This window comes from Stegodyphus dumicola, chromosome 4 (assembly GCF_044657685.1).
Source record: "Stegodyphus dumicola isolate Sdum_Otavi_A_Nest chromosome 4, ASM4465768v1".
NCBI classification, from domain to species: Eukaryota; Metazoa; Arthropoda; class Arachnida; order Araneae; family Eresidae; genus Stegodyphus; species Stegodyphus dumicola.
In genome coordinates this window covers 32123330-32146591 of record NC_140771.1, presented here as the reverse complement: position 1 = coordinate 32146591, position 23262 = coordinate 32123330, and the positions used below count along the sequence as shown (strand labels likewise).

The following is a 23262-nucleotide window of genomic DNA, read 5'->3' as shown; positions in this document are numbered from 1 at the left end:
TATCTTAACTTCTTTTTAGTACTTATCATCAGTAACATAGACTACTCTTTCATTCGAAACACAATTTCAAGCATACAAAATACTTTAAGTAATTCAGAATTCAAACATTTTTACATAATAAATGTCTTACTTTACTCCACTGAAAAATAAGCATAGATTAACTACATGCACGAATTTCTAACACTTTGAGTAACGAAGTTTATTTTCTTGATACCATACAAACATTTTCCTACAACAGTTTCTATGACCAAAGTTAACATTTCATTCTAACATAGCGAAGATTATTTGCTAAACTTTCTTACTTATAAACATTTAAAGCTACTTGCTCAATAGAACAACTTTAAATTACTTGCATCATGCAAAAACAACTCTTTTTATTTATTTATTTATTTATTTTTACAAACACAAAATTGTAAGCTTTTTGTTAAATACAAAATTGTAAACTCTTACTAAGTAAAAAAATTGTAAGCTTCTTGCTAAATTAAACAAATCTTGTCCTCTTTTCGAGGCAAAACTGACATCAATATTTTCAACCAACTTCGTACTAGATTTAAAAATAAATTTAAATAGAATAATTTTGACTTATCTTTTGTTTGGCGTAATCTGCCATTTTCTTTTTGATGAAATCTTCCCACAATAGAACTTGATTTAGGCGTCTTACGCTGATCCTCTGGAACTCTGACTGTTTCCATTGCTGGCTGTTTTCTTTTGATGCCTCGGTCCCATGCTGGTTTCTTTCGGCTATGTTCTACTTCTGTGTGCGCTGGACGCTTCCCAGTTGTGGCCGAAGAACCTCCTTGGAGTGTGGGATCTCCGTTTTTTAGGTATTTTCTTCTGTTTAACGGCTCCTCGTCTAATGGACGTTTCCTATGTGGAACTTGAGGTGCTAATTTATTCTTGCCTTCCTTCCTTCCTTAGTGGCTGGTGTCATAAGTTCTGGTGTCTCATTTGCTTTTTCCTCTCCATTTGCCTGCTTGACGATCTTGTGCGGAGTCTAGTTTCCCCTTCTTTTCTCAGGACCTTATTTCTCTTATGGGGCTTTTCTATTTAGCATTTGTTCATACATTTAAGCTCTTGAAGTCGACGCTTCTTTCCATCCGGCTCCAAGACCCTGCCTTCTTTCCTTTTGGTTCCTGGAAGAACGATTTGTGCTGTTAAGGGCCCTTCTCCTATGTTTGAAGTTTCCTGAAAATGATCTTTAAAAATAGACATCTCGTTACGATCATAGTATTTTTTCACTTGAACCACATTAGCAGTGATATTGCCTTCTTTGCTTCCTTTTAAATATAAAACTGATCCACAAATACATTGAATCACATAGGGGCCTTTAAATCTCGGGAAAAATTTTGACCCTTTTTCGAGTGAGGCGCAAGACAATGCATGCTTTCTTTTCAGTACTTTATCCCCAGGTTTAAAATTAAAATATCTTCTTTTCTTATTAGAGTAGAGCGACTGTTTTTCTCTAGCTACATCTGAATTTTTGATTGCATCATTAGTTAATTTTTGGATGTCTTTTTGATTAAATTCTGCCTCCCTTTTCTGGACAAAAAATAATTATCTTCCTCCCCAGTAAGAGATTACAAGGGGCCTTTCCCGTGGTATCATGCTTGGCCGTTCTGAGGGCATACATACGCCATTTCATTTACACAGTCATCGCAGCATCGGTGATACGTTTTTACATAGCTCTGAATGATTTTAACTATGTTTCTGTTTACGTGCTTGGCAATATTTGACTGTGATCTGTACGGGACCATCTTAAGGTGGTGGATGCCAAGCCCTGCACGTAGTTCCTTGAAATTTAACCAATGAATGGGAGGCCATTATCTGATATTACCCTAAGTGGTGCACCATATTTTAAAACGTATTTATTTAGAAAAGAATGCTACAATTTTCGCTGAGGCTCTTTTAAGGGGGACTATTTCTAATCATTTTGAAAAATGGTCTACTATCACTAGTAAATATCTATTTCTATTACTTTCTCTTTTTGGAAATAGGCCCAGTAGATTTATTCCAATTAATTCATAAGGAAAAGTAGCTCTTATACTATTTAGATACCCGGCCGGACTATAATTTACATCGTTAACTAACTGGCATATATGGCAGGACCTGACATACTCGGTTACTACTCTTTGAAGTTGCGGGAAAAAAAACCACCTCGCGCACTCTTTGTACAGTTTTACAAATACCTTGGTGTCCAGCTGTTACCATGTCATGCAATTCCTTTAAAATACTGAGTTGCAACCCGGCTGGAATGACTGGCCTTATTTCACTATTCTCATTTGTTGTTTAGTGTAAAATAATAGTTTATCGACTATTTCATAGTTTGCTGCTCTATTGCTTATAGCCACGATATCCAGATGTTCGAAATTATCCGGGTCTTGCAAGTATGCATAAATATACCTATATTCTGGATCCTTTTTTAACTCGGAAATAATTGTTTTTCTGGAATCTAATACTTTTGATGTTAATATGGAGCATTTTATTCGTTTTCCTTTTTGTCTAATTTTATTTGTGTTAATGTGTCTGCCATGATATTTTCCTTTCCCGGTGTGTGTTTAACTGTTAAGTTGAATTTTTGCAACTTCATTGCCCATCTTATGAGTCGTGGACTGAAGCTTTTTCCGGAATATAATCGCCCCACGGCGGTGTGATCTAAATACATGACTATCGGTGCCTTACCAAAATAAACTCTGAATTTCTGTACTGCTACAAAAATGGCCAAAGTTTCTCTTTCCGTTGCAGTATAACTTCTTTGCGTTTGAGTCAATGTTTTTGAAAAATGCACCATGGGCTGCTTATTCTGGGCCAAAACTGCACCTACAGCAGAATCCGAAGCATCAGCCGAAATTTCGAGATTTTCATCCCCCTCTGGGAATTTTAAGACCGGCGCTTGAATTAGTGCAGCTTTTAGTCTTTCAGACGCAGTGTTTGCCTCAGCTGACCACGAAAATCTGGCTTTTTTTCTTTCCGATTGTAAGAGCGGTTCCGCTATTTGAGCGAAGTCTTTTATAAATGTTCTATAATAGCTACACGTGCCTAAGAAAGAAGAGAGTTTTTGGCAGTGTTGAGCAGTGGATAATTCTTTATTGCAGTTACTTTCAAGTCTTGAGTTTCAATTCCGCAATTGAAATCTTGAATCCTAAATATTTTAGTTCTTCTGCCGCAAACTGATACTTACTCACATTTATTTTTAGGCCTGTATCTCTTAATAATGTAAAAACTTTGTTCAAATCTTTTACGTGTTCATCAATATTTTCAGTTGTAACAATTATATCGTCAAGATAAATAAATGTTGATTTCCTGAGGACAGGTCTTAATATAATGTCCATGGTGCGTTGAAAAGTCACCGAGGCTCCACATAAGCCAAAAGGCATTCTCAGGAAAGCATAAGTTCCTGTTTTCGTTATAAACGCTGTTTTAGGCACATCCTCTGGTTTCATAGCTATTTGAAAGTACCCTGAGGTAAGGTCTATGGTGGTCATGTATTTGGTGGACCTAATGTTCCTGATCACTTCCTCAATTATAGGTAGAGGATAAATGGGGTATTTGGTTAAGCTATTTAGCTTCCTGTAATCGATAGCTAGCCTCCAGGCTTTAAAATTTGAATTTGGCAGATCATTTTTTTTTCTACTCAGCACGACAGGACTCGCATAAGGGCTGCTTATTGGCTTGATTATTTTGTTTTTGAGCGTGTGCTGAATATGCTCCTCAATGATCTTTTCCTTAATGCGATCATATCTGTATGGCCGGGCCTTCACGGGCTCCTCACTTTTTAACTTAATTTCATGCTGAACTATCTGAGTGAGGCCAGGTGTTTCAGAAAATAAATCAGAAAAATCTGTAACCAATTCTTGTAGTTTTCTTCTGTCTTCTGCTTTCACATGTTCCAGGTTGAGTTCCGGAGGCTCCACAGCTTGTACTTCCGTCGGCTCCATGTTGAGTTGCATCGTTTCATTCTGAAAATTAATTTCGGCTCCCGCTGTTTTTAAAAATTCTGTCCCCAAAATTACCGAAACTTGTAGATTATGCACTACAAAAATATAGACTTCTGAACTTTGTTTTTGATCTCTACATTAAACGTTGCTTTTCCTATACATGAACAATATTTGGCCTGCACTACAATGACTTTGGTGTTTTGCGCTTGAAATAATCTTAGTTCTTAAAATTATTTCGAAAGAATTGTTCTGACAAAAAATTTGCTTCTGCTTCCGTATCCACCAAGGCTTCTGTTGGCACCTTATTTTTTCAAATGTGAATTACCGGTAAGGACAAATTTTTTACAATCACCGTATTCAATTGAACTTTTGAGGGATTTTTATTCGAATGAGGTGGCTGTACCCCCTTTTCAGCAGCCACCCTTTTTTTAATCTTGCAGCCTATTTTGGTGATCGCCTTTCTTTTAATCTTGAAATTTATTCCCACTATAAAATCTTTTCATTTTTTTCGCATATGGCCTTGAAAACTGTCCGTTTGGTCTTTGGCCAAAACTTCTCATACGCATACTTTGTGCTACCCTCGTACTCTCGAATTTCACCGCCATCTTGAACAATTGTTCTAGCACGGCTTTAAAATTGTCGAACGTATAAGTGGGGCTTTCAGTTTCTCCCAATCGAAATTTTTTAATGCCTTAAACCAACTTAATGCCTGTCCTCGCAAGGCGGTCTTGGCTATCGTGATCTTTTGTACATCATCGACAGGATAAAGTAAAAGGTGATTATCTAAATTTTCTAGGAAGCTAGTGACTGATGTTCTTCCGTCAAATGTCACTGAGGGTTTCATGGAGGCCCTCATAGTGTCCACCAGATAACCAAAGCTTCCATCATATTTCCAGGAGCCAATGGGGTTTGCGATGTCGCTGGAGCTAACTCAGCTGCACCTTTGTTGTTGGCCATGAGTTGGGAAAAATTCGGCCACCACTTGTAAGACCTAACTCTCTTTTTCCACATACATTAAACAAGTGCAAGAACGCACTTCAAAATTTTGCCTGAAGGGTGGACTACAGAAATCTAACAGCATTATACTAAACTGAGGCCAAGAGTAGTTTGTAGTTGAGTAGGCCAAGAGGCTTACTAGCGTGTCTGCGAAATAACAATGAAACATTCACTTGGCTAGCGAAACATGCTCTGAATAAACTGAGATAATCGCACGTTTAAATAGCACTTCACTTAACTTTAAATTTGAATCCAGCGAGAGAATGTGAGGGGAAGTTGAGAAGTTGAGAATAGGAAAACTTAAAATAAATTTGTTATGCAAAATAAGGAAAACCCTACAAATTTATAAAACATATTAAAAAATAATTGAAATAAATGTATATGTATTTTTGAAGGTTTAGAAAGGAGGTGGAGGTAATGATCATCTAGCAGTGGTGAAAGGGGACATGAGGCAAAATGGTTGAGAACCACTGTCCTAGTTCTTTGATTTCCAACTTCTCTTTTAGTTGTTGCAATGTTTTCATTGCATCTTTTTTTGCATAAACTTCCTATATCATCTACATATAAGAATGTATATGTGGATTTTCTGTTCTTTTGGAAAAATAAGCATGGGTCTTCTTTACTTGGGTTTAAAAGTAATTACTCGATTTTTAGATTATATTTAGATTTATTTTTAGATTTAGATTCCAAGCTCTAGCTTCTTATTTTACTCCATATGTCGATTTATTTAGCACACGAACTTTATTTTTTTTTCAGCTGTGTATCCATTAAATCGCATAAATTTCTTCTAATTCTCCATAAGGAAAGCTGTTTTGACAGCATTATGTCTGACAGATGTATTTTTTACAAGCCACACATAAGAAAACTCACAGAGTTGCGTATTTTATGACAGAAGCAAAGGTTTCATCACAGTCAGATCCAGAATTCTGGCTAAACCCTTTTGCAACTAATTTGTCTTTATGTGTTTTGATTTTTCCTTTTGCATTAAGGTTCATTTTGAAAGTCCATTTGAAGCTTGTAGGGATTTATATTTATTTTAACTAATAAAGTTTTATTTCAAACTTTCCTATAAGCCTTCATTCCCCTAATTGTCAGCGCCAGAATAGTTAATTGTAACGTGCGTGAATGAATGCAGATTTTTTTTTTTTTTTTTTTTTGAAGGAAGTAGTTAAAAGCCGAGTTTTGGTAGGAGAAAGGGCTAGCATTTGCTATACACTGTTGCTGATATATTATGAAATTGACACCTAAAGGCATGCTGTTCTGCTAAATTTTCCCTTTCTTTTATCTTGTACTAAAGAAGTTAAACCTGAATTTTAGTAGTTTAGTTATTTATTATACTTATAGTTATTTCCCACACAAGCTTAAGGCTTACCTGGAGCCGGTGCCAGACATTTTGTGGACTAGAGCAGTTTCTGGGATCCAAAATTCTGCTTCCAAGTGACTTCCTAAATTCTAAAAATTTTCCCTTCCCTAAATTCTGCCACATCAGCTCTGGCACTGGTTCTGGGCTTAAATGAATTATAAATCAGTTGTTCTCAGTTCAGACATCATTACGTGTAATCTTTTGGCCTATGAGTATCATTTACAAAATCTATTTTTTGCTTATGGAAAGAAATTTCTGTTGAATTTCTCCTTATCAACACACTTAAGACTTCACAGCTGAGTTAGCTGAAGTCTGTAATCATCATCGCCAAGTATAATGTCAACACAAAAAGTTACCATACTCACTGGTATTCAATTACTAATATTAAAAAAAATTTAGACATCGCTGCATGTGTCATTTCTCAAACTACACTGTGTTGGCAGTCATGCTGTGATGAAAGCAATAAATAATAATTCACCAGGCTGGCATCAGTGGCTAAGTGAAATAAAAAGTTGGCACTCTTTTCATTTTATTATGAAAAAATATCAAATGTGCAAGCGTAAAGTATAAAAAAAATTACAAAAAACAGAAGAAAAAGATTGCCAGTGATCCAGAGGTCTGGAATTTAGATCATTCCGGATATTGGATGCCCAGATTTTGGACTGAGTAATGTGTGCAGTGATATATATCATATGCACTTAGCACTGCTTCTACCCAGTATTTGTGATGTTAACTTAAATCGGATAAAAAAGTGCTTATTATTTTTGCTAGAGATCTATTTTTATGTTTGCTAACTTCATTTTGTGCTGGACAATGTGCAGTGTAGTACATTGTCCAGCACAAAATGAAGTTAGCAAACACAAAAGTAGTTAATTGGTGACTTTTATCATGTTTTGTAAAATATTCAAGTTTGTTTCTAGTGTATTCGTCCCTCTTGTCATTTCTTAGTGTTTTTACTTTTCTTCTGAATTTATTGTTTGTAAGAACAATCAGTTATTTCAATTTTAAATTGCTTTTTTTTTCTTTCTTTTCATTGGGTAAGTCAGTGTAAATCTTGTGGAATCATCAACAAAAGTTACAAAATATAGGTAACTGCTGATGAAAGTTATTTGCATTGGTCTTAAAACATCAGTGTGAACAAGTTTAACCAGTTTAGATGTTGTAAATTTAAATTATTTAGACTATGAAAAATCTGTTATTTACATCTTAAGCATTGAATGCATACAGTGGTGGCCAAAATTGTGGACACTTTTGGAAATTTTTATGTTTTTGAACTTTGTATGCTTATAGAAAATGTTACGTTTCGCAAAATGCAAACTTGTCTATATCATTTTAAAGAGAATTTATTACTGAATTCAATACAAAACACAAAATTCAATTATTTGCAATACAAAAAAAGTTATATGTACTTTAATATAAATAAAAAACACAGTTGTGAAGTGGTTTGTAATGTCTAGCTTTCCTGGCCAATCACTCTTCTTGTTCTGAGAACCAATCAAATGTTAGTAACTGCCAGTAAAACCTGACATCATGTTTACACTTGAAACAATTCATTATTTTGCTTTGTTCTGTAGAAGGAGGACCTGTTTCTTATACACTGCAATTACAAGTAGGAATTTTTGTAAACATTTTTAATATTTAGTCAAGAAGCAATGACATCAAATGAAAGAGTAGATTGGACACCTAGAAAGAGATGTAATATTATTGTGTTATGAGAAAGTGGTCTTTCCTATGCTGAAATTGCAAGACAAGTGGGTGGTTCAGTGACTACATCTGGAGTCCAAAAGTTTTGTTTACGATATCAGGAGACAAATTCAATAAAAAACAAAGAAGGAAAAGGCCGAAAGAGGTGCATCACATCTATCGATGACAGAAGAATAAAAAGACTATGTCTCTAAGATAGAAAAATGTCATCAGCGGCCATCAGAAGTGATCTGAATGATGCTGGTGTCTCTGTCAGTTCAAGAAAAATCAGAACATTAACAGATGTTGGACTGAGAGGTAAAATTGCACGAAAAAAGCCTTATCTTAATTTTCAGCAACAAAAAAAAAAAAAAAAAAAAAAAAAAAAAGAGTACAGTGGGAAAAGGAACACATTAATTGGACAGACAGTGGTCACAGGTTAACCCAGTTAGTGTTATGGTTTGGTCATGCATGTTAGCAGATGATATTGGTCACCTTCATGTCATCGATGGTACACTGAATGCCAGAAAATACATTGCCACTATTCTAGAACCAAAACTTCTACCTTCCGTCAGAGATCTCTTTCCCAACAATGCTTCATTTATTTTTCAGCAGGATTCTGCTCCTTGCCACACGGCCAAAATATCGAAAGAGTGGTTTCGTACAAAGAGCATTGAATTGTTGTCATGGCCAGGAAACAGTCCTGACCTCAATCCTATCGATGATTTATGGCACCGTTTGACAACTCTTGTCCGAATGAGGCGGTCATCAAATAAAAGGGAACTAATTGAGGCTATAATTGTTTCCTGGCATCATGTAATAACGAAAGAAGAGCTTGAAACTCTTGTCAGCTCAATGAAACGTCGATGTGAAGCTGTAATCAAAAATAAAGGGTACCCTACTAAGTACTGATTATTCACTGTAATCATCACTATTTAATGTATATCGATAACTATTATCGTTTAACTTTTTTTGTATTGCAAATAATTGAATTTTGTGTTTTGTATTGCAGTAATAAATTCTCTTTAAAATGATATATACAAGTTTGCATTTTGTGAAACGTAACGTTCTCTATAAGCATGCAAAGTTCAAAAACATAAAAATTTCCAAAAGTGTCCACAAATTTGGCCACCACTGTATGTTATCATGTTTACAATTATCTAGCGTGACTCCTTTGGCACGTTCTTTGTTTACAGGTTGCTTAATTGCATCAATATTTTTGTGACTATGACCAAAGTTTCATACAGTTTTTATTTTTGCATTTAAATTCTACATAAACTTATGGTTTATTATTTCTTTCAATTAATTTAATTTGGTAAAGACTGTTTGTTGCATTGCATTCTAGAATAATTTGGTCTTATTATGCACATTTACTTCATTTAAATAGAACTGAGAGTTTTCTGATATTTTTTTGATTGAGATTAAACATGTTTCTAATTTAAGAACATAAAATAATTAAGGAACATATAACATATAAAATATTTCTGATAATTGTGCTTCAATTATTTTATATTTAGGATTTAATGTTTTAAAATGAAGCAGTGCTTAATACAGTCAAAAGTCGCTAAACCGGACTCGTCAGGACTTCGGCGATTCCGGATGTAATTGATTTTTCCGGATTATAGATCATCAGTTTAAATCTGGTAAGATGGCATGCAGAAATTATAAAATTAAAAATATGAAACCGTAATTTATGAAATAAAGAACAATTATGATCTAAAGCAGGGATGTCAAACTCATAGGTACACTTGGGCCAAACAAACAAGGTTTAACTTTAGGCAGGCTGCAAAAAAAAAAAAAAAAAAATCAATATTCATAGAAACGTAGATTTATTTCGAATAATACAATAATAAACATATATATATATTTATATAGAAAAGAACAAGAAAAATTTAATGTTTACGTCCTGATACTTGACATCTCTTCTCTGCTATTATCTTTCCTATTTCGGGAGAAATTTTGTTTGCAGTGATAACTTTCAACGCTGACCCAAGGTGAGCATCATTAATACGGTTTCTAATAGGAGACTTATTACCTTTCATGACTGAAAATAACTGCTCACACCGATAAGTGCTACCAAACATGGAAATAATTTCATATGCGAATTTTCGAGTATTTTCAAACCTGGCTGGTAAATATTTGTAAAATTCAGGCATGCCCACTTCAATGAATTTTGCTTTCAAATTTGAGTTGCATTGAATCTCGATCACCTCCATTTGCATATGGCTGGGTACTGAGTCAATACTTATTGAGAAAATCGAAGAAAACAAAAAAAATTGTCTTCGAGGGAACTAAAATCATTAAACCTCGTTTCAAATTCAGTTGCTAAATTTACAATTTTTTCTGCGTATTTTTGATACGAACAAGTATCATCTAAACCTGATTTCTTCATGCTGCATGTCGGGAAGTGCGTCAAATCTTCATTTTTAAGTTGTTTTTCCCAAGGAACTAGTTGACATTTGAATGCTTTAATTATGTCAAACATGTTCATAATGATATGATCTTTTCCTTGTAATGATGAATTTAAATCGGTTAAGTGTTTGTTTATATCCACCAAGAAAGATAAATCTTGTATCCATATTGGATCGTAAAACAAACTTACGTCTTGATTTTTCGTTTTTAAAAACTGACATATTTCTTCTTTCAAATCCCAGAATTGTTTGAGAATCTTGGAGCAAGATAACCAACATACCTCGGTATAGTAGGAAAAACCCAGATATTCACTATCTAACTCACTTAAGAAAGCAGTGAATTGACGCTGATTTAAACCTCGAGATCTTATAAAATTACTGAATACAAAGGGCTGGAAGAAACACAGTTAACGTTAAAAAGTTAACAAAAATCTATTCTTTCCACAAGAGATAAATCAAAATGCTGAAATATTTCTTCAAAAGTATTCTAATAATATCTAGCAATATCACAAAATGTCAAACGTTTAGCAAAAATCAATTCAAAACAGAGAAACTAATTCTATCTCACAGCGAAATCTCTACAAATCAATCACAGCATTAAGTAAACAAACAGTTCGCTAGAACTACAGCTACTACTGAGATGAATTGTTTGTTCTCGGCTTTTATAAGCTTTATAATTAATTTCTCGAATATACTGGAAACATCTATAAATATCTGGATTTTTGTGGATGGCAACCGCAATTACAAGATATTTATTTAATAGATATTAAATGCACGCGCTGTTCTATTTTTAACCTTCCAACGCAGCTGTCTTTTCAAAAATCGTCTGCGTTGCTAAGGCAATATGAAGCAAATCTAATTACAATTCTAAATAAAAAAAAAACTAAATAAATAAATAACTATGAAATCCCGTAACAATATGAATTAAGTAATAATTAATAATAAGCTTAAGTAATAATTAATAATAGCTTAATTAATCCACTTACCTGTATAGCCACGTATTGTCAGAAATAAGCATGCCTAATTATTTATTAATGCAATTCTGCTTATTGTATAGGATTTTGTAAATCATATTGTTTGTTTCTACTACTGAATCCTCTGAGTGACATTTTTTTAAAAATTCAATTATACATTTTCATACCGTTTTATACACACTATCTTGATGTTCAGATCATTTTTTTATTTTTTTAAGTATTTAGTTATCATCTTAAAGTATAAGTAGCCATGTAAGAAAGAAGGTTGAAATAAATTATTATACTCATCTCATGAAAGCTCTTAAAATGCAGCTTTTCATGAATGGATGGGGGAGGGGAAGAAAAAAAACCCTAGCCTTTCAGAGGATTATTTGCATTTCTGATTATTTAATTTACGGTGTATAGTGTAAATAATCTGCAGCAAGTTTTGATAATGGGATCACTCTTTAATTTTTGTATTATTGCTTTTCCACATATAGTTTCAAAAATAGATCATTCACGGAAGAAATATTTTGTATGCTGCATACTTTCTCATGGTGATATAGGGACGATTAAAGCATATGATGAAGAAATAAAGGTGAAGTCTTTATTGAAACCTTTCCATTCAAAATTATGCAGTCTCTGGGGAAAGCCAAAAATTTTTATAATTCAGGTATTACACTTTTAAAATTTTCTTTGATTCAGATTCATTCTGATATAAAATAATAGCTTATAATGTAATTTAATTATTCTGTTCTGTTTCATTATGTGTAGAGTGAGAGCTTTTATAGATATATTTGTTTTCTTAAACAATGTTCTATGTTTTAAAATACAGTACAAAGTTCGTAATCCGGACTCGTCGGATCTTCGGTGATTCCGGATTATGGTTTTTTCCGGATTATAGATCATCAATTTAAATCTGGTAAGATGGCATGCAGAAATTATACAATTAAAAATATGAAACCATAATTTATGAAATAAAGAGCAATTATGATCTAAAGGGTATCAAAATTTAATATTTATTTGTTTACTATATTAAACATTTCTTTCAATGTAAGTTGTTTAAGTTGCTTCATTTTTTGTGCTAAATGTGCATGCGTAAACATTAAACGCGCATGCGTAAAGCATACAAAAAAAGTTTGTGGCTTTGAGGTCCAGATTATAGATCATTCCGGATAATGGACATCCGAATTACAGACTTTGTACTGTAGTAGGAACAGCCAGTGTTTTCTTGGAAAGCAGAAAGTTCTAAGAGAAATCTGAGAGCTTTTTTCATTTGAGGCCATTGTCTGTTAGCCAGTTATATATGACAGTAAAATTGTTAATTAAACCATAATGTAATTTAAGTAATTTGTTATTAAATATATCTCTTAATTTGTTCAATAAATGAATAGAAATAAGGTTATTCATGTAGTACATTTTTTTATTAACCCATGGTTGTGAATTATGAAGCTACAAATAAGAAATCTAAAAATGCAAATCAAAATAATACTTCATTAGGTTAACAAACAAAATTTTCTCTCAGCTGTGGCTTTATCTTAAATATTTTAAAGGATATACCTTGTCAAAGTACATATGTTTAGCTAAATTTTTAATATTAAGGTCCCCATTCTAAATTATGTTGAAGTTTAAGTCGTAATTATGTATGAGAATGATAGGAAAACTGCTGATTTTGTAATTAAAAAAACATTTTTACCTGACCTTTTGTGACTGAAAAAAAGCAGATAATATTTCTTTGTAAATGCAGGTTAATAATTTGGTACTTGGATATTACAGAGCACTCACCCATACACCATCAATAGTACCATCCTTGATTCTATTTTCCTTCAAGCTGTGCAGCAACAATAGAAGTTTTCCTGAATTCTTCAAAAAGAGGATTTTTTCTATTATTCTTTTTGTTTGTTCATTAATTCTTTCTTTTTTCCTTCTTACAATGGAAGGTGATATAGATTCTCTTTTTTATTTCAACATCGACTTCAGACTTATTAGAGCAAATGCATATGTGGATTGTGTCATTTTTTGGAGGGCAGAGTCATCCTTTTCCTCCAGAAAGTTCTTGGACAACACTTGTTCATCTTGCATTAATTTTTACTCTAGTGTGCATCATGCATTTATTAAATTTGCCAAAAAGTGAAGTAAGAGTAAATTATTATTTCTGTGCATCCATTATTTTCCATTTTGCAGAAAAATCACAAAAAAAAATTCCACTTGACGTGCAATGACACTATACATGATGGAAGATGTATGATGGAATTATAATGCCTGTCAACAGAATATTAGAATAATACCAATAATTATTATTATAATTCTATACTAGTTCAGGAGAAGTCACTTCTTATTTAGCAGAGTTCATAGTAAGGCAAGCATGATCTGCTGCAAATGAGAACCTAGTTAGAATCTAAGATAAGACTTTGTTCATTAAAATAACTGCTACAAATTTTTTCTCATATAAGCAAAAGGGCTTTTTTTTTTAATGTTTAATATTCATTTACCAAAAATTTTAAAATGCAGGAGTGTAAATTTTGAAATGAAGGTATAATATTTTATAAAATGTGCATTAGCTACTGCTTTGTGAAGCTTTGATGAATATAGCAACAGTTCCAACAAAGAAAAAACATTCAGTTTAGAAAGTAGATATGCAGACATTTAGCTAAACATTTTATTAATTGTTTAGAAAACCAAATACTTAGGAGACGGTTATTACAATGTTTCTTCTGAATCTAGATTTATTTTATTTAAAATTCTCTTCTGTGTTTAAATCTTATACAATTAACAGGGCGGTTTTAAAAATCTTACACAATATATAAGCTTCTAGCTGCCTATCCACTCAATGAATCGAAAGGGAATTTTCAAATATTGATATTTTAAAGTATGCCCTCAAGATTGTGATGACTTATAGTGAAACAATTTCAAAATTTCCAAATGGCAGTACCCACTTTTTCCTGCGCAATTTGTAAATGGTGTTGGAATGACACATTTAAGATAAAAATTGCCAGAATAAAATATTTTCAAAAAAGAGCATTGTAAAGGACCAATGATAACCACTGATGGTGCATTTACACACTTCGTATAATTCACAGGTATAGACAGTAGAAGCACCAATCACAGAATGCCATGTACAAAGCATTGCTTGTAGAATAAGTAATGTAGGAAGATTGTTTTTTCAATAATGTGTTCCAATGTGTTTTTTCAATAATGTGTTCCAATGATGACAACAATAAGGTGTTCTAACAAGATGACACTTATTAGGAAACAACAGTATGAATTGATAAAGCTGTTCTATATGAATGGGGGAAATTCTGCTGAATCAGTGAGAGTTTATCAGTGAAAGAATAAACTAAAACGAGACCCCATAAAACCTCTTCATGATTTGTTAAAATATTTGAAGAAACTGAATACCAATGTGAAGACCATCCTCCAGATGACCATGTGTTCCTGTTGAATTTGTTATGAAAGTGCATAATACATTTACTGCAGGTCCATTGCATACTGCAGCAGTACCCAAACTTTTTCAGTGCGCTTAAATCTTTAGTATTTTGTCCCTGCGCCCTAGTCGTGTTCAGTGAAGTGTTGTACAATGTTTGTGTTTTACAACCTGCTTACTACATGTATCGTAGCAAATCACAACACTGCATTAAATACGACTGCATATTGGTACTAGTGACCAGGCACAGAAATGAAAACAACCACAATCTGAGGCTCATATAGGTATATATTGAACTGATACACAAGAATATCATATTATTAAAGAAAATGGGGAAATTCAATGGAATGGATGAACTTGCTGATCTCTACAAAGTTTTTCAAAGCGAGAGATAAGACTTGCCACTGCCACTTTCATTTCTTACTCCACATTGATCTTTAAACGATTTTTTGTCTAAATTAAAGAAACTAAACTCAGTGGCATAACAAAGTGGGCCAAGGCCTGCAATGCCTGAAAATCTGCTTTCTTGACCGTGGGCCCTGGGTGTGTAAGCGTATGCCTTGAACAAGTGGTCAGCTTGTCACAGGACCCCCAGTGTTTAGTCCCCAAGCGAACTTGTTACTCGTTCTGTCGACCCAAGTGATGGAAGTCAAGGGATGAAAAGCTGATTCGACCTTTCCCAGCCCGGGAATTGAACCCCAGACCTGTGATGCTGCTGCGCAATGCGCTAGCCACTGCGCCACTGAGCCTGATGTTTTGTCTACTGGGTGTCCCAAAAATGACTGATGGATTTTGTAAATCAATAAAAAAAAAGATGGAATGTGATAGATATGTATTGTTTGCAGCCTTATGCTTAGGAAATCAGGGAATTTCATCCCACCAAATTTCAAATTTAGTTAACATTTTCACCCACAGGTGGCGCTTAAAACCATGAAAAATAAAAACTGGTATGAAAATTTTGCAAGGATTGTTGCAAAAAACTAAAAGACATTTTCAATGTAACCCCCGTTTGCTGCAACAATGTGGCGCAGTCTATGACAAAAATTTCCAGACATCCGTTCAAACGAGCCAGTTTCTCTTAGAAAGTCCTCCATGAAGGCATCCCTTCCCTGAGGCAGATAGCTCTAGTGTGCTTTGCCATAATTAAATACACCAAACACTATCCGTTCAAATATGTCACTTCAAATTGTCTCACATGCAGTACAGATGTGCTGCTTCAGCACTGCAATTGTTTGTGGAGTTTGGCGGTATAGCACATCTTTCAGGTACCCTCAAAGAAAAACGGCACAGGGCGTCAAGTCTCGCAAATAAGGAGGCCGTGCCATGCCATTTCCTGTATGCATGTCGTAACCCAAGGCAATTACCTGCTCACTGAAATGTTCGTTCAAGAAATCAAATATTGCAGACATCCGATGTGAACGAGCGCCATCTTGCATGAACCAGAAGGCATTCGAACGGTCCGCCAAAGCAGTACGAACTGCCACAAATTCTTCCAGAATCCCAAGATATCGTACAGTATTTATCGGTTGCTCTAAAAAAAATGGCCCTATTATTCCTTTGGAGGAAAGCGCAGCCCGTACCATTATTTTTGATGAATGCAGGGATGAAGGTTCAGCAATATGAGGATTTTTGCTTCCCCAAATTCGCAAGTTCTGCTTGTTGACATAGCCATTGAGGTGAAAATATGCTTCATCTGAGAACCATATATTGCCAACATCGAGTTCACTGTCATCCATAAGTTGCAGCATGACGTTTGAAAATTATAGCGTGCATTAATGGCATTTGGACCGAGGGGTTGGTGAGTCTGTATTTTGTGTGGGAACATGTGAAGGCTGTAGCGCATGAGACAGTGAGTGCTTATTCTTCGGAGTCCAGTATGATATGCAACATGGCGTACGGAAGTTCTTGGCCGCTGTTGGATAACCTGCTGTACGGCTTCAGCATTCGATTCTGTAGCTGCAAGGTGTGGCCAGTTGACATTTCCAATACGGTCATCGTTCACACTTCCCATTCGCTCACATTTTTGGAATAGAGTCCTTATCGCATTGTCTGACAGTCCTGTTCTCACATGAAATTTTCTTTGGAAACTGTGCCTCGTTTGAACAAAACTGTGTTCCAGGCGGTGGAACTCTAACACAATAAATACCCACTGTTCAATGGGAAAAACCATTTTGGTAGAGCGGACTTGCAATCTCAACAACAAAAGCTATCAGCTTGACGACGAACTATGAAATGTTGAGCTGAAATACTTCGTTTTAACTATACCTGTTACAGATCGCCTGCAGCGCCACCTGTGGGTGAAAATGTTAACTAAATTGGAAATTTGGTGGGATAAAATTCCCTGAAATTCTATAAGCATAAGGCTGCAAACGATACATATCTATCGTATTGTCTTTTTTTTTTTTTATTGATTTACAAAAATCCATCAGTCATTTTTGGGACACTCGGTATATTATTTATTATTACAGGTACAGCTAAAAATCCTGTTTTGCATAAATATGATGTTGCAAAAGGAATGAGAATCCTTAAAGCTTTTGAACTTAGAGTTGAATATTTATTTTTCAGATTATCAAAAACTCCACCAAATCGAAACCAACGAATTTTGTTCTAAGGCTGTTGTCACAAGAAAGTTCAATGAGACTTTCTTCTTCTTGTGAAGTCTGGTGGAGCTTGAGCATGAAAAGAATTTTGGATCCACGAATATTTTTCCATATTTTCTTCCGCAAAGTATTTTACAAACCATTCAGTGAGCTTCGAAAGGTGTTCAACGAAAAGAGACAGCAATTTTTGAGAGACAGTGAGCTCGTTAGAGGACGCGTATTTATGCAAGTCAGAGAAACGATCTTGACTGCCATCCTCATTAATTTTCTTAACCATTACTGCAGTTTTCTTCTAAACACCGCAATCTACTTGTTGGCAACCGCCGTTGATTCCCCTAGCGCATGCGCATGATAAGCAAGTTCTCTGCTGTGCAATACTTTTCTAAGCAGTTAGCCAAAGTTAGTGGTGAGTATCGCATGTAAGCGAGAAGTGCTAAGTGCTGTCTAATATCATGTTTCTACTCTGCTGTTCAACGTCTTCATAGCTTAAATAAATGTTTGTCATGTATATGGAAGACGTCATTTTATTCTTCAAAGGTTATGGGCCCAGACAGCGCTTAACTGTGCAGTTCAACCACCATTGTTAAATTCTTTCGGCAAGTCAAGCTGCGTCGACTGAAATGAAAATGACGACAACTAATACAGTGTCAATTGAAAAGCTAAACAAGGACAACTTTGACACGTGGAAGTTGCAAGTGGAAGCAATTCTGATTAAAAATGGTCATTGGTACTATGTAACTGGGACTGTAAAGAATGCTCCTGAAGTCTCTACTAGAAAGACCTATGATGCTCTCGAATAGAGAGACTTCTCACACTACGAGGACTATAATTCATTTTTAATACCTTTTTAAAGAACTGTGAATGGCAACGACTTAACTGAGTAATACGCATGCGTAAAGAGAAGAGACTTCTGTTGAGACGCCTGTGAGAGAGAGTGCTGGGAAGCTCCGCCAGCGAGCTGAGGTGTGGAGACTTTGTTCGTCGAATGATGATGAGTGCCATCTTCGTTAACGTCTCTGATCGTGTCACCAGCTCGGATATCTACTATAGTTTTCTAAATGTATTAATTAAATGTTGTATCTGTGTTATGTTGTGTGAATAAAAAGTGATGAATCACCACTACCAGTGTTGTTTCCGTTCCCACTGAAGCATCCACGACGTCACAGACAAAAGGAATAAAAAAATTGGAGGTTCCACCGAGATCTGTGTGACAAGAGACCAGGTATGTTCTCCACAATATTCATTTCCCGGCCTGAAGTGTATAATGTAGTTATTTATTACTTATTCGGGAAATCAATTCCCAAAGCAGAAGCAGCACATCAATTGCATAAGAGTTTTAAACACTCAGTGTGTTTGGTTTATAGTATATCTAACAAGATATTTTCCTTTTGTGGTATATTCGGGAAAACATTTTTCCATTAATACGTAGCACATCAGTGCATTTTATAGCACGTCAGTGCCTAAGAGTTTTTGAAAACAATCAAAGTATTGCATTTATATATCTAAAGAGATATTTTTCTTTTGTATGATAATGGGAAAAATCCATTCCCGTAAATAAACAGCACATCAGTGTATTTATGTTTAACGTTTCGTTATAAATTGGTGTGATAGAATCTGAACTGTTTATTTTGTGTATATGTGAAAGCACATCAGTGCAATATTGCAATTTTCATTTCTAAGTCATTAGAAGAAAATTTATGTTAAATTCTTGTGAAAGAAATAAGTTGTTGAAGATATTAAAAACTTGTTACTTTGGTTTTCTCATGAAAGCACACCAGTGCTGTATTTTAATATGATATGTTTTTTCTGATAAGTAGAATGTTAAATTTTATCATTTCATTGTATAAAAATTTAAGCTTTGAGTAGTAAAGAAATGTTCTAATAGTGTTCTGATTTAAACCTGTGCCTATCGAATTTACGTAGTAATTGCATTGGCCATGTGGTTGCCAAGGGAAGTAGCTGTCATGAAAACGATAGTTAATTAAAGGTGTTTATATTTATTGGCGCCACTGGTTTTTTTTTTTCTGTCTGGCTGTACTAAATGAAAAGAATTTGTTATTATTTTTTTATACGAAGTATTCAGTAAGGTTGTTTATTCGTTTTATGTTTGAATGGAAATAAATCCAAAATGATTAATGCTTTTATTAACCTTTTATTTTAATTTGCCTAATTTTGTAAGAAAGAAGAAAGTGTTTTTTATATCTCTGATATATTTTTATGTGTATTATTTATGAATAACTATTTGAGTTCTTATTTGTTTTGAAAAATTACTTTTGTGAAAATGGCATTTTTGGGGAAAGCGAAGAAAAGGGATCTATTCCTTGTCGCTTCAGAACTTGGGGAAATAGCTTTAGAAGATATGAAAGTGATAGATTTAAAACAATTAATAACGAATAGTAAAAATTATGAGGAAGAATTTGTTAAAAATTTGTTAGAAAGTATTATGACTGATAGGATAGAAAAGGAAAACTTAGAGAAGCAAACAAGAGCGAAAGAACTACAGAGTTAGAACAGGAAGCTAGGGAGAGGGAATTTCAGATACTACAACAAAATAAAGAAATTGAAAAGCAACAGTTAGAACTAGAATGCCTTAAAGCAAAACAGAGCACTGAATCTGCTAAACCTGGAGGTGAAACCGTATTTAATCAGAATTTTCAGAAACTTATGCCCAAGTTTAATTTAAAAACTGATTATATTAGTTTATTCTTAGAACTTTTTGAGAGGCAAGCTAAAGTTTTAAAATTGCCCACGGATCAATGGGTGTCATATCTTATTGGTGTCCTTCTGGTTGAGGTAAATAATATAATTGCTAGGGAGCCTGAAGAACAGGCTAGAGATTACCAACATATTAAAGAATTACTACTTAAAAGATTTAAGTTAAGTGCTGAGAAGTTTCGTCAGCTTCTTGTTAAGACTCAGAAAAATCTGGATTCTACGTGGTACGATTTTTATCACGAAATTAAAACATTTTTAGATGGGTGGCTCAAGGGATCAAAAATCGAAACATTTGAGCAACTCAAGGATTTAATGTTGGTAGATCAGATTAAAAGGCGCACGCCTAATGAGTTTAAGGAACATTTTATAGATGAATGGGCCACGATCACTTCACCAAAACAGTTGGTGGGTAAAATAGAGGAATTTGAAGATGCGAAAAAGACGATGGTTGGGAAAACGAGAAAACCTCAGAGAGCAAATTAAAGCAAGTTGTCATGAAGGAACTTCAGGTCACTTAGGAGTTCTGAAAACAAAAGACCGGTTACTAAGACATTTTTTCTGGCCAAATTGTTATAAAGACATTGAGGAATTCGTTAAAACATGCGACTCCTGTCAACGTGTAGGAAAAGCAAGTGACAAAAAGAAAGCACCGTTGGTAATAGTACTTGTGATATCGGAAGTCTTTAGTAAGGTTAATGTAAATGCTTGCGGGCCTATGCCTACATCTGCTGAAGGTAATAAATATCTTATTACAGTTATGTGCTTAGCATCTAAATATCCTGACGCCGTCCCGGTACCGGATATAACGTCGAAATCTGTTGTAAGTGCACTCTTGCAGGTATTTAGTCGGATGGGCTTTCCAAGGGAGGTTCAAACTGATCAAGGGAAATCTTTTATGAGTCGCTTAACCGTTGAATTTTTGAAGAGGTTTGGTATAAAAATTTCCAGAAGTTCGGTTTAACACCCCCAGAGCAATCCTGTGGAACGGTTCCATAGGTCAATAAAAAGGGTCTTAAAGGTATTGAGTATTGAAGCTGCCCCAAATTGGGAAATACAAGTACCTGCCGCTCTTTGCTCTGCGAACAGTAACACATGATAGTACAGGATTTAGTCCAGCTGAATTAGTGCACGGGACCAACCTCAGAACGCCTTCGCATTATTGTATGAGAAATGGTTAGATCCTCAGGAAAAAGAAGAAACCGTAATAGAATATGTTTTCGAATTAATCAATAGGCTAAAGGAAAGTAGAGAATTAGCTACAGAGAAAATGGAAGAGGTGAAGGACAAAAGGAAGAAATGGTATGACAAAAATGCTGTGAAAAGGGAATTCCAGCCAGGAGATTCCGTATTAGTATTAGCAGTGAATCAACCACATAAACTCGCTCCTCAATGGAAAGGGTCGGGAAAAATAGAGAAAAGATTATCAGAAACAAACTATGGGGTTAGTTTTGAAAGGAATCAGGAAGGGAATAAAGTGTATCACATCAATATGTTAAAACCTTATCATAAGAGACTTGAACTTTTGAATATGGTGCTCCTTGACAACGAGGAGATAGTTGAACCCTCGGAATTAGAGGAGGATTTTCCTTATATTTTAACCGACCCCAATGTGTTTGATTTCAATGAAATAATAGCAAAAGATAATCTTAAAGAAAGACTTAGTGATGAACAAATCCTGCAGTTGGGGAAGTTGTTGGTGAAGTTTTCTGCTATATTTTCGAATATTCCAGGGAAAACAAATTTAGTCGAACATGATATCGAACTAATCAGTGACAAACGCGTACAGCATAAGCCTTATAGAATGACAAATCGACAGAACGAAATTCTTAAAGTCGAGATTGAAAAAATGTTAAAATACAAGATTATTGAACCAGAACCCTCTGAGTATACTTCACCCATGATCCTTGTTGAAGCACCAGGTAGGGATCCTAGGCCGTGTATTGATTACAGAAAGTTAAACGAAATAACGCGCACTGAGTTCTATCCGATCCCCAATATAGAGCAACATGTTGAAACTGTTGCAGCAGCCAAATTTATCACCTTGATAGACTTAACTAAAGGTTATTGGCAAATTCCGCTGACCCCTAGGGCGCAGAAAATTGCTGCATTTGCTACAAATTTTGGTGTATACAGGCCTTTGCGCATGCTATTTGGGCTTAAAAATGCTCCTTATTATTTCAGTAAAATGATGAGCGAAATATTGTGCGGATGTGAGAAATATGCTACCCCTTATTTAGATGATATTGCTATTTTTTCTGAAACGTGGGAGGAACATTTACAACATTTACATGAAATTTTAGAAAGAATAAGAAAAGCCAATTTAACTATTAAACCCTCTAATTGCAAGTTTGCAAAAGAAGTGCAATATCTCGGTCACATAATAGGTCGAGGAAAACGTTCTCCAGCAGAACTAAAAATCGAAGCGGTTCAAAATTTTCCTGTTCCCACAACTAAAACTGAGATTAGAGCTTTCTTAGGGTTACCTGGATACTACAGACAATATATACCCATGTTTTCTGCTATAGCCGCACCTTTGACAGATTTGTTAAAAGGGAATAACAAAAAGGGTAAAATTGTTTGGAATGATGAATGTAATGAATCATTCAAATCGTTAAAAGAAAAGCTATCTAGTAGGCCTGTGCTACATGCACCCGATTTTTCTAAACCATTTATACTACAGACAGACGCATCAGATCAAGGATATGGTGTTGTTTTAGCCCAGAAGGATGATAAAGGGAAAAAAACATCCCATATTGTATCTCAGTAAAACATTTACAGATTGTGAGCGGAAGTATTCCACCACTGAAAAAGAGTGTGCCGCAATTCTGTATGGAATAAAAAAATTGAAAGGGTATATAGATGGGCAGACTAAATTTTCGATTCAAACGGACCATAATCCCCTAGTACGGCTAAAACATAATGCAGGTAGAAATGGTCGATTGTTACGCTGGGTCTTAGCCTTACAATCTTATAATTTTACGATACATCATAAAAAGGGAAATGACAACTTAAATGTAGACTGCTTAAGTAGAAACTCTGTACATGCCACTTAAATAGACTAGTTATCATTTCTTTTAAGTTGTCTTGTTATTTGATTATGTATATCGTATTTTTTTAAAAAATTCATACTATATAGTAAATTGTTAGCTTTATTCATAAAGACAAAATTTCTGTGTTGGTTT

At 34.6% G+C, this 23262-nt stretch overlaps 1 protein-coding gene across 4 annotated transcripts in view; it reads left to right on the top strand.

Moving 5' to 3' along the window:
- Positions 1 to 23262, top strand: part of LOC118190910 (caspase-7-like) — a 112745-nt gene that overhangs the window by 29239 nt on the left and 60244 nt on the right. For all 4 annotated transcript variants that reach the window (XM_085814684.1, XM_085814687.1, XM_085814685.1 and 1 more), the window contains exon 5: positions 11842 to 12014. In XM_085814684.1, the coding sequence (XP_085670810.1) occupies positions 11842 to 12014 (173 nt within the window). The remainder of the gene's footprint in view (positions 1 to 11841; positions 12015 to 23262) is intronic.